This window comes from Spea bombifrons, chromosome 4, assembly GCF_027358695.1.
Source record: "Spea bombifrons isolate aSpeBom1 chromosome 4, aSpeBom1.2.pri, whole genome shotgun sequence".
Taxonomy (NCBI): domain Eukaryota; kingdom Metazoa; phylum Chordata; class Amphibia; order Anura; family Pelobatidae; genus Spea; species Spea bombifrons.
In genome coordinates, this window is record NC_071090.1 from 20,430,231 (window position 1) to 20,445,929 (window position 15,699).

General features: G+C 38.8%; 1 protein-coding gene across 1 annotated transcript in view; it reads left to right on the top strand.

Moving 5' to 3' along the window:
* Positions 1-15,699, top strand: part of SLC6A7 (solute carrier family 6 member 7) — a 34,136-nt gene that overhangs the window by 14,491 nt on the left and 3,946 nt on the right. Inside the window, exons 9-13 of the mRNA XM_053464548.1 lie at positions 10,108-10,220; positions 10,304-10,435; positions 10,628-10,727; positions 11,728-11,828; positions 14,372-14,539. Coding sequence (XP_053320523.1) covers positions 10,108-10,220; positions 10,304-10,435; positions 10,628-10,727; positions 11,728-11,828; positions 14,372-14,539 — 614 coding nt within the window. The remainder of the gene's footprint in view (positions 1-10,107; positions 10,221-10,303; positions 10,436-10,627; positions 10,728-11,727; positions 11,829-14,371; positions 14,540-15,699) is intronic.

Below are 15,699 nucleotides of genomic sequence, written 5' to 3' on the forward strand. Positions count from 1 at the left end.
AATTTTTGTTTGCGTGTTGCTTTTTTACTCACACTGTCTCACAATTTTTTTCACTCTTACTCCTTCTGATACTCTCTCTCACACTCTCTCTTAATGTCTCCCTACCTTCTCTGCCGACCACTTCCATGTCCTCTTCAAAAGCTCTGCTTCTTCTCTTTTCACTTCTTGTTCTTCTATCACCTTTCATAGTTTGCTTCTCCCCGCTATCATCTCAGTTAACCAGGCTTCCGAGAACGCTTCCTCAAAAGAGCGGAGCCTCCGTGCACACCCTCTCCCCATTGAAAGAACGGGGAGAGGCTGTCCTCGTGGGGCACCGTTGCTGCACTCTTTTGCGGAACTACTCCAAAAGGCCAAAATAATACAGACGGATCAGTGAAGAAATAGAAGCTTTTTTTCCACCTCTCTTTCTCAAATGCAAATCCATCTGCATTATTCTGGCTTCTTGGGGTCGGGGGGAGGGGTGCGAAAAAGTTGACAGGGACAAGTGGTTGGCAGAGAAGGTAGGGAGACATTGAGAGACACTGTGCGTCAGGGATATTCTTGTGTCCGTCAGGGAGATGGGAGAAAAAAATCACATTTTCGGGAGACTCAATGACTTAGGACTTCTGTAGTATGGTCGTGTGTCTAGGGAAAGTTATGGGTTGTTACTCAGAAATCTATATTACATTAGTTTTGATCTTAGTATAGAAAACCCCTATAAGTTCATGCACTACCGTATTTGCTCGATTATAAGACAAGGTTTTTTTCAGAGCAAATGCTCTGAAAAAGAACCATCGTCTTATATTCGAGGTCGCCTTCTAATCAGACCTCAAACAGAGGTCTGACTACAAGACTATTATTATTATTATTATTATTATCTTTTATTTATATAGCGCCAACAATTTACGCTAAGAAAAACCGATACATTAGGTGGAGAGAGACTAAGATCCAAATCCCCCGCAGCGCTGCAGGGCACCTGGCTCCTCCTCTCCGGCAGGCGGTAGAGGTCTGTGCGATGTGTGCAGACAACCTCCGCTGCTGCCGGCACTTCTGCCGGGGCTTCTATGATGTAGCACCGGCGTCACATGACCTTCTGGTGCTCATTCATAGAAGCCCAGGCGGAAGTGCCGGCAGCAGCGGTTGTCTGTGCGCATCGCGCAGACCTTCACCGGCTGCTCCCGCTAGACACCAAGGAATCTGAAGCATGGGGAGAAGTCTAGGGAAGCCCTGGTGAGTTGGGGGAGGGAAAGAGTGGCATATGGGGGGATATAAGGGTTATCTGGAGGCCGAGTGGCATATAGGGGGTTAAAAAGAATGTCAGGGAGGCAGAATGACATATGGGAGGTTAAAAAGAATATCAGGGAGGCAGCATGGCATATAGGGGTTAAAAGGAATATCTGGTGGCAAAGCGGCATATCAGTGAGGCAGACTGGCATATAAGGGGGTATAAGGCATATACGGGGGGCAGATGTACATAACTTAGGGCAGGTTGGCAAAGAAAAGGAAATAAAAAAATGCATTTTTCTCAATCATAGTATTAAATATGAAAAAATAGTTTACATGTGAATTAATATTTACTAGTAAAACTTTTTTCTTATAGGGTAGTCTTATATTCAGACTTTTTCTTTTTTTTCCTAAATTACCGTATTTGCTCGATTATAAGACGAGGTTTTTTTCAGAGCAAATGCTCTGAAAAATACCCCTCGTCTTATAATCGGGGTCGTCTTCTAATCAGACCTCAAATAGAGGTCTGATTAGGAGACTAAGATCCAGATCCCCCGCACCGCTGCAGGGGACCTGGATCCTCCTATCGTCGCCCCCCCCCCCGCACGCACGCACGCACGCACTTACCGGTGCTTCCGGAGGTGAAGTTGGCAGCGGGGGTTTGTATGCGTCCGTCGCAAATACCTTCCCCGACTGTCAGAGATCAGAGTTCCAGAGTTCCTGATCGCTGACAGCCGGGGAAGGTATTTGCGACGGACGCATACAAACCCCCGCTGCCAACTCCACCTCCTCCCGGCTGCCGCGGAATGAGACGTCAACCCGCTGCCCCGGCAATACAGCAGGAAATTGGAAGCACCGGTAAGTAAGTAAGTGTGTGTGTGTGTGTGTGTGTGTGTGTGTGTGTGTGTGTGTGTGTGTAGGGCATTTCTGGAATGCCTTACACCCCTATATGCCACTCTGGCACTTAGGGGGTTAATAGGCATATTATGGGGCAGAGTGGCATATAGGGAGGTATAAGGCATTTCAGGAGGCAGAGTGGCGTTAAGGGGGCATTTAATAGAGCACTCTGCCTCCTGAAATGCCTTATACCTCCCTATATGCCACTCTGCCCCATAATATGCCTTTTAACCCCCTAAATGCCAGAGTGGCATATAGGGGTATAAGGCATTTCTGGAGGCAGAGTGCTCTATATAATGCCTTTTAACTCCCTTAATGCCACTCTGCCTCCTGGAATGCCTTATACCTCCCTATATGCCACTCTGCCCCATAATATGCATTTTAACCCCCTAAATGCCAGAATGGGATATAGGGGTATAAGGCATTTCTGGAGGCAGAGTGGCACATAGGGGGTCAAAAGGCATACCATGGGGCACAGTGGCATATAGAGGGTTAAAAGGCATATCATGGGCCACAGTGCCATATTGGTGTGGCAAGCCTGGGGGCAGATGTGCGTAACTGGGGGCAGGTTGGAAAATACAAGGAAATAAAAACAAAAAAAATATTTTTCTCAATCATAGCTTTTATTAAAAAAAATAGTTTACATGAATTAACATTTACTGGTAAAACTTTTTTCCTTTAGGGTCGTCTTATATTCAGGCTTTTTCTTTTTTTCCTAAGTTAATATTCAGATTTTGGGGGGTCGTCTTATAATCAGGGTCGTCTTATAATCGAGCAAATACGGTATTATTCAAATTTTGGGGGGTCCTCTTATAATCAAGCAAATACGGTAATACAACTAGAACATTGGAAATTTGTTGTCGGTAAATAATACAAATTGCATGTTCCCTGCTTGAGCTTCATTTACCAAAAATAGGCTGTGGTCTTCTGAAGTGCCTGAACAATAGAAATCTTGAGCCTTTACGTGATGGAACAATATGTTACAAAGCTCGGAGTAGCTAATGTATTCATTGAAGCTTCGATCAATATGTTTCCTCTAAAATAGAAATGCTGGTTTCCAGTGTTATTATAGAAATTGTCTTAGCTTACCTTGTGCTCTTTTGTTTATATAAAATCCTTTGGAAAGCAAACATCTGACGTACAAATTCATTTGTATCCACAGATCAGAAAGATCTAGTAGCCATGATATATATATATATATATATATATATATATATATATATAGATAGATAGATAGATAGATAGATAGATAGATATATATTGTATACATACATACAATATATATAAGATTATTTTAAGATGCCATGGCAGCACTGTGAGTATTAAACTTAAATTTTAACCTCATATGCCAACTCAGTATGCCAACTGATTTAGCATAAATAGTTTAAAATATAGATGTAATTGTAACTCCTTATTAAGCTATGCTAAATGACTCAGCACAGGAATAGTTCATGTTTGGTACATCTTTCAGTGTGCAGTTTTTTGTAATAGTTGTCTGAGGCCCCAGATCTCTCAGATTGGCCGATGATATTAAGGAGACTGATGGCCACTCCAGAACCTTCATCTTTTTGTGCTGTAACCACTGGAGGGTCAACTTGGCCTTGTGCTTAGGGTCATTGTTGTGCTGGAAAGTCCAAGACTGTCCCATGCGCATCTTTCGTGCAGAAGAATGCAAATAGTCTGCCAGTGTTTTCTGATAACATGCTGCATTCATATTGCCATCAATTTTCACAAGATTCCCTGTGCCTTTAGAGCTCACATCCCCCCAAAACATCAGTGAGCCACCACCTGCTTCACAATGGGGATGGATATTATTTTTGCTATAGGCCTTGTTGACCCCTCTCCAAACATAGCGCTTACGGTTGTGACCATAAAGCTCTATTTTGGTCTCGTCACTCCAAATTACACTGTGCCAGAAGCTGTGAGGCGTGTCAAGGTGTTGTCGGCCTTATTGTAACAGGGATTTTGTGTGGCATTGGCGCACTAAAAGCTTCTTTCTGGCAACTCGACCATGCAGCTCACTTTTGTTCCGGTCTCATCATATTGTGCTCCTTTATAAACAACCACACTGTCCTTTTCCAGAGCAGCCTGTATTTCTCTGGAGGTTACCTGTGGGTTTTTCTTTGTATCCCGAACAATTCTTCTGTCAGTTGTGGCTGAAAGCTTTCTTGCTCTACCTGACCTTGGCTTGGTATCAAGAGATCCCAGAATTTTCTACTTAAGTTATTGAACAGTACTGACTGGTATTTCAAGGCTTTGGATATCTTTTTAAATCCTTTTCCATCTTTATAAAGTCCCATTACCCGTTACGCAGGTCTTTTGACAGTTCTTTTCTGCTCCCCAAGGCTCAGTGTATAGCCTACTCAATGCATCCACGTGAGAGCAAACAAACTCATTGACTATTTATACAAAGGCACTTATTGCAATTTAAAAAGTCACAGGTTTAGGAAATTAACCTTTAATTGCCATTCTATGTCCTGGCTGATATCTGGACCTAGCCTACTTTCTGGCTCTACAGGAGAGTGCATGGTGTGGGGACATTTTATTCTGTACAGGAATATTTTATTGTCACTTGAGCAAACATCACATTTGTTGCTAAAGCTGTCTGCAGGTGGTTTATCTCTGCAGCCTCCCACAGTGCTCTGTTGTTCCACAATAAATGCCATTCAGCTCATTCTCATAACTGTAAGTTCAGAAGTTCTCATAACCGTGATTCTCGAGCCCTCAGGCGGAATCCATATGTAGTTCCATTAAGCCAGCAGAGTCAGTGAAATGCATAAATCTTTCTGGCAATAAGGAAATGTGTTACAACTGATCCCAGGACAACAATATACAGGCCTGTATAAATTCTGTAATACATTCCTATAGAGGAAAGATCTTTTGGACCCAGATACCTTTTCCACATCTTTTTGAAGGTTTTTAAATGAGTATATCACTACATAAAAGCCAAGAAATAGCACAAAACGCGTTGAGAAATTAAATATGAAATATGGTATTTTTTATGTAAATATCTTATTAAATTAAATACATAGGTCACACGTGACAAAAAGTCTCTGTAAAGCACTTGCCCATAGCCACAAGCCCTGGAATGCAAGTGCTACTCTTTGACCTCATGAACATTAGCAGGTATGATGGTGTACAGATTCAACTAGCCAGGCCGGTGTCACAGCTTGGATCTACCTGCTTTAGAGCTGCCTGAACCTTTGGTTTGTAATACAAGTTATAACCAAGGACTATGAACAGGTTTTGATCTCTTAGATGTCCAGAAGCTTCTAAGTGTATCCTCTTACACAGATTGGGACACCTATGTTGTGGTGTGTGACAAGAGACACGAAGAGTGGAGCCCTAGACTAAAGTGTGTGGTAACAGGACAATAACAACCTGCCCACCTTACCTGAAGAGCCAGATTGCACCAGTTAGCTACAGAGCACCATTAATGTTACAGCACCATGGTCCAGTCCCCTAATCACCCATTTCCTAACACTTGTCATATACTTATACTATCCCTTTAATACTATAACTGTCTGCATCCCACATGGGTTGCCTGTTGTTGTTACACATTCAACTAGCCAGATGGTTTCTTTCTTCTAATGCTGGATTCTGCTGGGATTCACATTTTTTGGCAGTCTCTACATTTCCTTTCTGTTAATTCCACTGCTCTTGCTCTAATTATTTAGAGTTCCACATGTCATTATTATCATCACTGTTCTGGCAAGGCATAACTTTTTTTTATCACTCTAGTTTTTCCATAGAAAAACAGAATACTATCAACGAAAGTGTGCAAAGACTGCCAACAAAGAGGAGCAGTAACTTAACTTAAAAGAAGAACTAAAGGGGATAATTAATCAACGAAATCTAGGGAACGGGAAGTTAAAATGACTAGATTATTTTTTTGATGAAACTACTGGGTGTCCAAAACTCATCACTATCTGCCAGTTAAATGTTTTTCCTCTCCTCCCCTTCCTTTTTTCTCTCCTTTCATCTGTTTTTTTTCTATTTCATCATATGGATCATTTTTCTCTGTCTTCCTTCTCCCTCCTCTCTCCTTTCTCTGTCATTCTGCTACTTTTCTGTCTTCTCTCTCGTTTTTTTCTCTTCCTTTTCCCTTGTTCCATCTATTTTCTTTCTTTTCTATATTGTCTTTCTCTCTGCTAACCACACCCTTAACACACCCGATTACCCCCAAAATACCTTTTCAATAAATGCCCAGGAAATGGTACGGTAAAAGGTGTCAACCCCAGATACAATTGGTCTGTAGGAAGGTGCCCTAGGATTTTGGCCTCCATTGTATTTGGCTTATCTGGGCTTAAACCTTCCACCTACTTTGCTGAATTTAGTGCTTTTATAATATATACACCTGCAGAGTGAGAGAATCAGTCATAGTACTGCTAAATAGTCAAAAACTTCAAATATTTAATTGTGTAGAATTTTGTCTTGTACATAATTTGGATGAATAACTATACTTCAGAGGAAACTGAATCCATGTTTTCATAGTTCTATCCCTTCCTTTGTATTATCTTTTTTCTATTTAATTAAATAACTCTTGTCATGATTAACTCATATAATGTAGTGGATGCATGGAAGGGTAACCAAGCAGAGGTGGTTAGTTTCTTTGTTTAAACATTCAATGAGTTAATCTGAGGTTGATTTAATGTGTTTCTTTGTGAATGCCCTCTGTATCTGTTCTGGCTAGAGGTGTCATCTTCCCAAAGGACCCCTGTGGTGATTCATGGCCCAACTGATAAGGATCCTTAGTTATAGGAATTCCATTCCTTTCTTAAGTGGGGGGGTTTCCATCACCTTTACCCCACCATAACTTATTGGCACATCAAAGATGGGACCCGATTCTTGGGGATGGTGTCATATAATCAGTCATGTGGTCAGAGGGGCGTTTGCTTGCAAAAGTCTGATTTAGGGACAATGCAGCGACCTCAAAGCAGAACTCCACGATATACTCTGATCAGAACAACATCGTAAGAAACCATCTGGACTTAAGTAGTTCCCACAGGCCTGCTTATTGGAGAAACTCGTGAGTGAGGGTCCTGTGTTTAAGTCCTTTTGCTTTTAAGAACTGTTTGCTGTTTTATTTTTATTTTGTATGTCTTGTTTTTTGTAATTCTGGCACTGTGTAATCTTTGTATTTTTGTTATTAAAATATTCATAATCCAAGTCTGTCTTTGGGCTCTAGTATCGATATCCACGAACCCTAAGAGAGTATAACACGTTACCGTATTGTTATTGAGTTCTACAGGATATATATATATATATATATGTTGGTTGCCTGGGGTGGGTTGATATATATATAGAGATAAAGGCTCTAATTCGGATTTCTCACGAATCCGGTATCAAAATCGTGAGTGGTGGCAGACTACCTGGGGGGATACAGGCAGGATTTGGGGGTTAATTTGGTGTAACTTATGCCCTGTTAAGGGGTCTAGTTAGTAAATCCAGAGGCCTGGTGCTATTAACCCCTTCATGCCCATGCCCTCCACACAGTCACGGCTTGGCAAGTAGTCCTGACCGTGACAACTCTTGTCTTGGCTTTTACAAGTTTTACAAGATTTTACAAGATTTAAAAGTGTCTTATGTTTCCCTTAACCATTATTATCCTTAATTATGTTTTTGCCCTTGATTGACTTACTGATGATCACACACAGATTCTGTACATACAGATTCTAATCTTTCATACTTAAACAGAACTTATTTCCCAGTTTAATTGCCTGCCAACACAAATTATATACACCTCACCAATACACAGCCCACTGATTTATTTCCATCTTCCTTTTTATTATCATTCTACCTTTGTTTTGTTCCTGTTTTATCAACTTTTTAAAATATATAAAATCAAGATATTTGATATCTATGTATCAAATTTGACATTTTATAGAATTATAGTTATTTTGGGGGTCTCTCCATAGGGACTTTTAAGGGCAATCTGTAACCTGGTGGTATATACAAACCCATTTCTTATAAGAGCATCATTCATAAATACATTAAATAATATTAGGAACAATAGTGTAATATATCCCACATAAACTTGTACAAAATCAAAGCAATGCATTTACAAAAGAATCTTGAATCATTTTCGGCAAGGACAAACTCAATAAATAGGTATCACTAGAGTTCTATTATAACAACACATTTAATATGAAAATCACAGTGATAGTGAAGTCTATTTACTAAAATATGGGTTTGTAGACGATGTATACTGTAGCAAAGTTTCACAAGTTGGATTGACGTCCATCTAGCAATTTTGCAATTGCAAACGTGTATGTGTACTGGCAAAAGAAACAACACTTCGCTGGCATACACTGATTAGAAGGAGAGTGAAGCTGATTTGAGTTGAAAAAGGTTGGCAACTTGCAGATCCATGTACCTTCTAGATGATTGTAAGATGCGAATGAGAGAGTTTATTGATTAAGAAAAATCAATTTACAAAAAATAAAAATCAATAAAAGAAGTTGACACCAGGAAGGACATCCAGTAATGACTCCCTTGCTTAAAATAATCAATTTTTATTATGTTTTCATTATTGTAATTTTTTCTTAAAAAATGTGTGCAAGTTGCAAGTGGGGGCATGTGAGTTGAGCTCAACTTGCATGCCCTCATCTCCATCTTGTCCAATTTAAAGTGACATGCAATAATATGTTTACAAGAAGAAAAAAATGACCGTAAACAACACATCATCTTTTTTTCTATAATGTCTTACTAAATTACTTTAGTTAGCTATTATTAGGCTACAAAACTATGAAACATTTCCCCCTTTGACCATTTGAAATGTTGGGATTGTGTAGCCACAGTTATAATTTTCATGTATATGTAGATGAAATAATGGTAAATGGTAAAACTTTAACCTAGAATAAAAAAACTATATAAACCTGTAATGACTGGTCTAGACCAGTCACAAACAGGCTGTCATTTTTTAATATCACAGCTTGATCACATGCATCTCAATAAAAATTTATTAAACAAATAGTTTTCAGGGAAGTATACACATAGTTATTGGCTTGTTTAAGGTCATTGAGGGCTGGAGTTGTGTACCACTGGCCTTGAATAACTTTTTAACTTTTGTAAAACCATTAGTTTGTAAGTTTGTTCTCCACCTGGTGGTATACATATACCACATGTAATAAAAATATCAAAAGACAATTCATTTAACACATATTAATATTCTACAAATGCTTTGTCTCGCCTAAAAAGAATATGGTCCTTGTACAGTTCAGCTGTTGTTGCGGCCTCTGTAAGCATGGGATCCACATCTGCATTACCCCTCCCCGGAGGTCCAATCTAAAAGTATTTGTTATTATGCATAAATGGAAGAATCAGTGTTGAAACTACAGGGTGTGACCCCTATGACCCCTTGTGTCTGTCTCCTCGTACCAGTTCAAAACTTTTTAGAAAATTGTGGTCCATGTCGAAGGGCCCTATCTAACCTATTTTGAATCGGCATGGGGAGACGGGAATGTATCTGGATCACAGCGGAAACAGAAAGCCGAGTGAGCGGCGGGAGGGGGGATGTATGTATATGTGTTTGTATGTATGTATGTGTAATTGTGTGTATGTGTATGTGAGCATGGATATGTTATTATGTGTGTGAGCATGAATGTGTAATTGTGTGAGCAAGGATGTCTAATTATATGTATAAGTATAGATGTGTAATTGTGTGTGTGAGCATGGATATGTAACTGTGTGTGTGTGAGCATGGATGTGTAATTGTGTGTATGTGTGCATGGATGTGTAATTGTGTGTGTGAGCATGGATGTGTAATTGTGTGTGTGAGCATGGATATATGTAATTGTGTGTGTGTGAGCGAACATAGATGTGTAAGTGTTTGTGTGTCAGCTTATATGTATAAGTAGGGTGAGATGGCATTCGTGTTAGAATGAATGTGTGTTAGTGAGTATGAGTAAGTGTGTGTAATTGTATACGTGTGTATGTTATTAATGGTTCTCTTCCCCACTGAGATATTTATTTAACATAATGAAAGCAATACTTTGTATCTTGTAGGTCCTGGCCTTGCCTTTGTTGTTTATCCACAGGCTATGACAATGCTTCCTCTCTCTCCTTTCTGGTCCTTCCTCTTCTTCTTCATGCTTCTAACACTCGGCTTGGACAGCCAAGTAAGTCTTCATAGAAAATGCACGTCTACATCTCATCATATATGTGCTGTATTCATCAATGTAATTGTTTGTTCTCCTTGCAGTTTGCATTCATGGAGACCATTGTAACGGCCATCACAGATGAATTTCCGTACTACCTAAGACCAAAGAAGGCTTTCTTTTCTGCTATTATCTGCATTATTTTGTTCCTGCTAGGGCTAATTCTAACAACAGATGTAAGTTTTACTTCTATAGAAAAGCCTTTTTTAATAACAGGCCATAGAGAAGCTGAGAGTTCCATATTAATTAATATGTGTTTAGAGGGCCTCTACTTGAACAAGCCACTTGATGTCAAATTACAAAGTGTAACACTATACAATGTACATTGTCTGAATGGAAGCATGATTCTAAATTGTTTCTCTCTTCAGGGTGGAATGTATTGGTTGGTGTTGCTGGATGACTACAGTGCCGGGTTTGGCCTTCTGGTATTAGTAATCACCTTCTGTCTCGTGGTCTCTCGAGTGTATGGTAAGAACATAACCCTTCATGTTAATTTCATGTTTACTTAAATGTGTGGTTTCATTTATTGCACTCTGTAGGTTAAACAAATAAATATTTCAGATCTCTCACTGTATTATTTCCCTTGAAGGTATAATTTCAAAATATCAACACAGAAACGCTTAAGAAGCCTTTCTAGTTTCTATGAAAACAATCTATCAATGCCTGCTTGTCACATGACACGTTTGCCCGACAGTGAGAAAAGATTATATACAGAATTAACCCCTTAAGGACAATGGGCGGTCCCTAAACCCATTGAAAACAATGCATTTTGTACGGGCTTTGTCATTAAGCGGTTAAAGATAGAAAGGGCTATGAATGATAGTTCTCATAACTGAAAGGCTACTGCATTCACCAGCCGTATGTATCGGCCGATTGATAATGGACACAACCTTGAGAAAAAACATTTCCAGACGTACTTCGCAACTTTCCAAAGCCACTATATTAGTGTATTCCTTACCCACTGACTGGTCAAACTTCTTGGGGCCCAACATCATCGAGGCAATACAGTCGTAGAAGGGGGAGACCCAGGTTTACTGATCCACCCACATTTCGCGGAAAGAATATTTCTTGATTTTCACCTTCCCCTGCATGTTTCCTTTCTTAGAACAGCCATCTGCCCAAGCTCTTTAATTTAGTTTTCTGTTTTCCATTTAATGTCACCCACAGGCTTATTTATTGTCAGCGAAATTCAGATTAACTCTGTGTTATATATATGGTTGTAGTCAATACAATGAAGTCAATAAAATGGATTTGAGGATTCCATTAAAAAAAAACATACCGGTATAACTAATTTGACTATAAGAGCTGTAATGATTTGATTTTGGTCAAATATACTCTCTATGATTGTAGTCCTTTTGGAGACCCATATTAGGATCCATATATGTACAATTAATCAATGCAATTATTGCCTAGTTATACAACTTCTATTATAATAAAAGCAATTGAACAGCTCACGTGTTTCCTCCAGGAATGAAGAATTTTTGCAGAGATATCCAAATGATGCTTGGATTCAAGCCAGGAATCTACTTCAAAGCTTGTTGGACCTTTCTATCACCAGTTACACTATTGGTAAGCTTCAGATATGGCCATTTGATATTTAAAAGGTTGTTTAAGATAAAACATTGGATATGCTATCTTGAATTCAAAATAACCTTAGCAGATGTGTCATTTTAGATTTTTTTTCGTTTTTAGAAGCCTTTCTGTGTTTCTATGGCAACAGTGGCTGCCTTTGTTTTACATGACAATTTATTATTTGTGGCTAAAAAATTAAAATAAAATGACACAATATTTAACATTCAACAGAGTGGGTGGAACAACACTGTTGATAAAAAAAACATTCTCATTAATTTGGGTATCTGTGATCTTTCTAGTATAGATGACATGGATGATTGATCTTGGTGCAAATATAAAAAATTGCACTCCTTATATAGTTTAATAAAAAATTATCATCTACCAAAATAATAGATAAACATTGGAAATGGTGCACAAAACAACAAAATATACAAGTAGATACTCAGTATCCATGCTTTATATACAACAAGGAATACTTGAAACCTAGATAGAGGAAGGGGTGGGGTTTACACTGGAAGAGGTGTGTCCTAGTTAGAAAAGGGTTGGGCAAATTAAGATTAGGGGACACATACATTTAGTCAAGCCTATGGCAGCACAAAACATAAATATACTACTGCCCACAGGACATGCCCAGCACTCTGATTGCACACATAAGGCTTGCCCCAACATCCAGATGGCACCCATAGGACTTGCGCCTGCACCCAGAGTGCATCCAGTGCCCTAGAACCCAAATTCAGGGGCGCACCCACAGTATTTCACACCTGGGGTGGATCCTGTATGTGGCACCCCCCACACACTTTAAAATGTAAAGACACCCACAAGAGAAAATAATGTTGGCAAAAATATTTATAAATTAAATACGTTTAAATAAATAAAATTTACTGAACAGATATGGTACAGCATAACTCCCATCACTATATACTGAGCCAGACATTGATATGGTAGGCCTCTGCCCCATCACAGCCACATAACACAGGCCCACAGCTTACTGTCGTGGTGCCCGCTCACTGTGTGAGGAAACTCTCTTTTATTGCCCAAGGGAAGCAGGAACCTGGATGAGAAAATAGTGTTTACTCGTACAGTGTGCAAACTCCACAGCGGTAAGCTACGGGCCCACATTAGGTGTCTGTGAGGCCACAAAGACATCTGATAAATTCATACAGAGGTGATATATGACTATATATGGAGAATGGAATCCACAAGTGATGGAGGGTCAAAAAACACAGTCGGATTGGAACATGCCATATAATCGGAGAGACAGATGCAGAAAAGTGTGCAGGTAGCAGGACTGTTTAGGAAAGCCTCAACTGTGTGTGTGACAGATTGCATTGTGCCTTGGGTCAAAGAACTCCCCATCTCTGAATAGGCAAACGCATTGCGATATCTATCTATAAATACATTCTGCCTTGGACGATTGGTTAATTGCATCATTTACACATCATAATCTACAGAAAAGCAGCAGGCGCTCATTCATTGCTCAGCATTTTATATAATCTTTGCCTTTCATCTGTCTATATTTACTGTATTGGAGAAATAATATGTGTGTTTGTGAATATCATTTGTATTTTTATCATTTATTTACCTATTTTGTACCACTTCTCTGTGAAAATATTTACGTGGAGCAGAGTGATTTGCTTTGACATTATCTGTGTCCTCATTTAACCTGCCCCGTGCAATAGAATTGTAAATAAATGTAAAAAAAACAGCTTGTATGTGGCGCAGAATTTTCCATCAAAAATATATTTAAAGAGAAATTACTGCTTTCAAATATTGATTTATTTCTAGAAAAGGTAAAGGTTGAAAAAAACTTTGTTGGCTTTGTACGCACAGCTTTATTTTTAATCCCTTTTTTTTAATATAGAACCTATAAGGTCATGTTATGGACATTAGTACTTATCCCCTTCTCTGACCTAAAAGTGCCATATCCAGCATTAGGATATGATCAGGTTTCTCATCTGACTCCTAGATTCGGTGTTCTAGATTGAGTCTTATAATCTTTGCAAATATTGATTAAATATGTCATAAAGCAGGTAATGGGTGTTAAGATCATTTTACTTTGTTTTTGGGCATTAACAACTGTGACTCATACACAGAATCTCACCTTCCCCCGCTCGCCTGATATAACCCCGTTTTACCTCTGCCTTCTTCTTCTTGCTCTACTTTTCTGTACCAGTGTCTCTCTTCCATTGATTGCAATGATCCATAAGGTACATCTCAACCTACATGATTCTGTGTCAGGCTAAAATTACATAAGCCTTTTATATAATTGCAAAGTGATGGTCACACCACAATATTTATTTAAATTATTGTCTAACTGGGAACATAAAAGGCCTTCTTTTTTCTTTCTATTACACCTACCTGGAACACCTGCAGTTTCTGTTGCAGCTCATCATTATTAACCAACGTAGTTGACACATTTGATCTGTTAAAATCCGCCAAGATTAACAAAGAAGAACATTACTTATCTTGCGAAACACAATCATGAAAACAAAGTTAAGTTCTGTTTGTTTTGAAATGCACATTCTGTTTTGTGTCCTTAGGGCTTATTGGCTTACAGTATAATAAAATATCAACCATCTCAGTATGGAAGCTACCAGTTCCCTTTATGGTCAGAAGCTCTGGGTATTCTCATGGGGCTCATGTCTTGCATGATGATCCCCATTGGGATGTTGGTTGCTGTTCTACAGGAAGAAGGAACGTTTTGGGAGGTAAGTTTCAAGGTTTTTTCATGATTTGTTCTTATTCTTGGACTGTGGGCCTCTTTTTGCATTTGGGTGGCTGACGAGAGATCTGGTTAATTTTGTCTGGTGTAATCTCCCCATATGTATGTTAATTCTAGCACAGTTTTGTATAACTTGTGGGAATGGAATGAGTCTTACATGTTTTTAACTGTCCTGTATGGTACCTCATTAGGAAACACCATGTATGCTACAAATCTGAACAATTAAGTTGTGTATGCCATCTGTATGATAATGACATTTTTCTATTAACTAATCTTTACATTTTCTGCACATATTCATTTTTATATTATACATTAATGCTGTAAATATAAATACTGCTTAGAAGATAAAATGAGTCCCTTTAAAGTCAGAATCTCGAAAATTCTATTTTCATGATCATTACATTAAGGTTTGACAATTATAAACAGTAAAAAAATCAGAATTCTGTTAATTGAGGGTCCACAGACTGGAGCAGAAGTATGTAAATTTGGTTAAATCGTTTAGAAAAGCTAATCATTTGAAATAACTTAAGGGCATTGGGCACAGGAAAATCCCTCCCCTGTAAAAATGAATGCCGATATATGGGCCATGTATATATACATAAGATGGAGTTTTAGCAGCTGATTCACCTTTTACTACCTGTATATGGAGAATTAATTTCCATCCCCCCATAGATATATATCACACACCGTTTTTCTGCAGGCTGTTCCATGCTACATTGCCATGGCAACCACACATTTAGTGAGTCTTCTGTTACCATTTCTTGTTATTTATGAATCATAATAACAGTGTGACTTACAGAGTTAATCGCTTCTTGCTTATTGCGCTGGGGACCAAGACTCAGAGAGGAAGCGTTGAAATATAACCCTGTCTAATCTAAAGAGCATTTCTGGAAACACATGAATGCAGAGCGACTCAAACACCAATAGGTCTTGAGTCATCATTTGCCTGTTATTCAAAGCACAATACACGCAATGTTACGGACAGATCAGTATCTCCGGATATATTTCCTACGTTACAGCCATAGTATAATATCTGTGATCAGAAATAATCCAGTGGACCAGATATTCACTATGCAGCTCTGAAATTAGATGAAACGTGTAAGGCTACATCAAATATTCGTTACTGGTAAAAAAGGAGTATTTTCT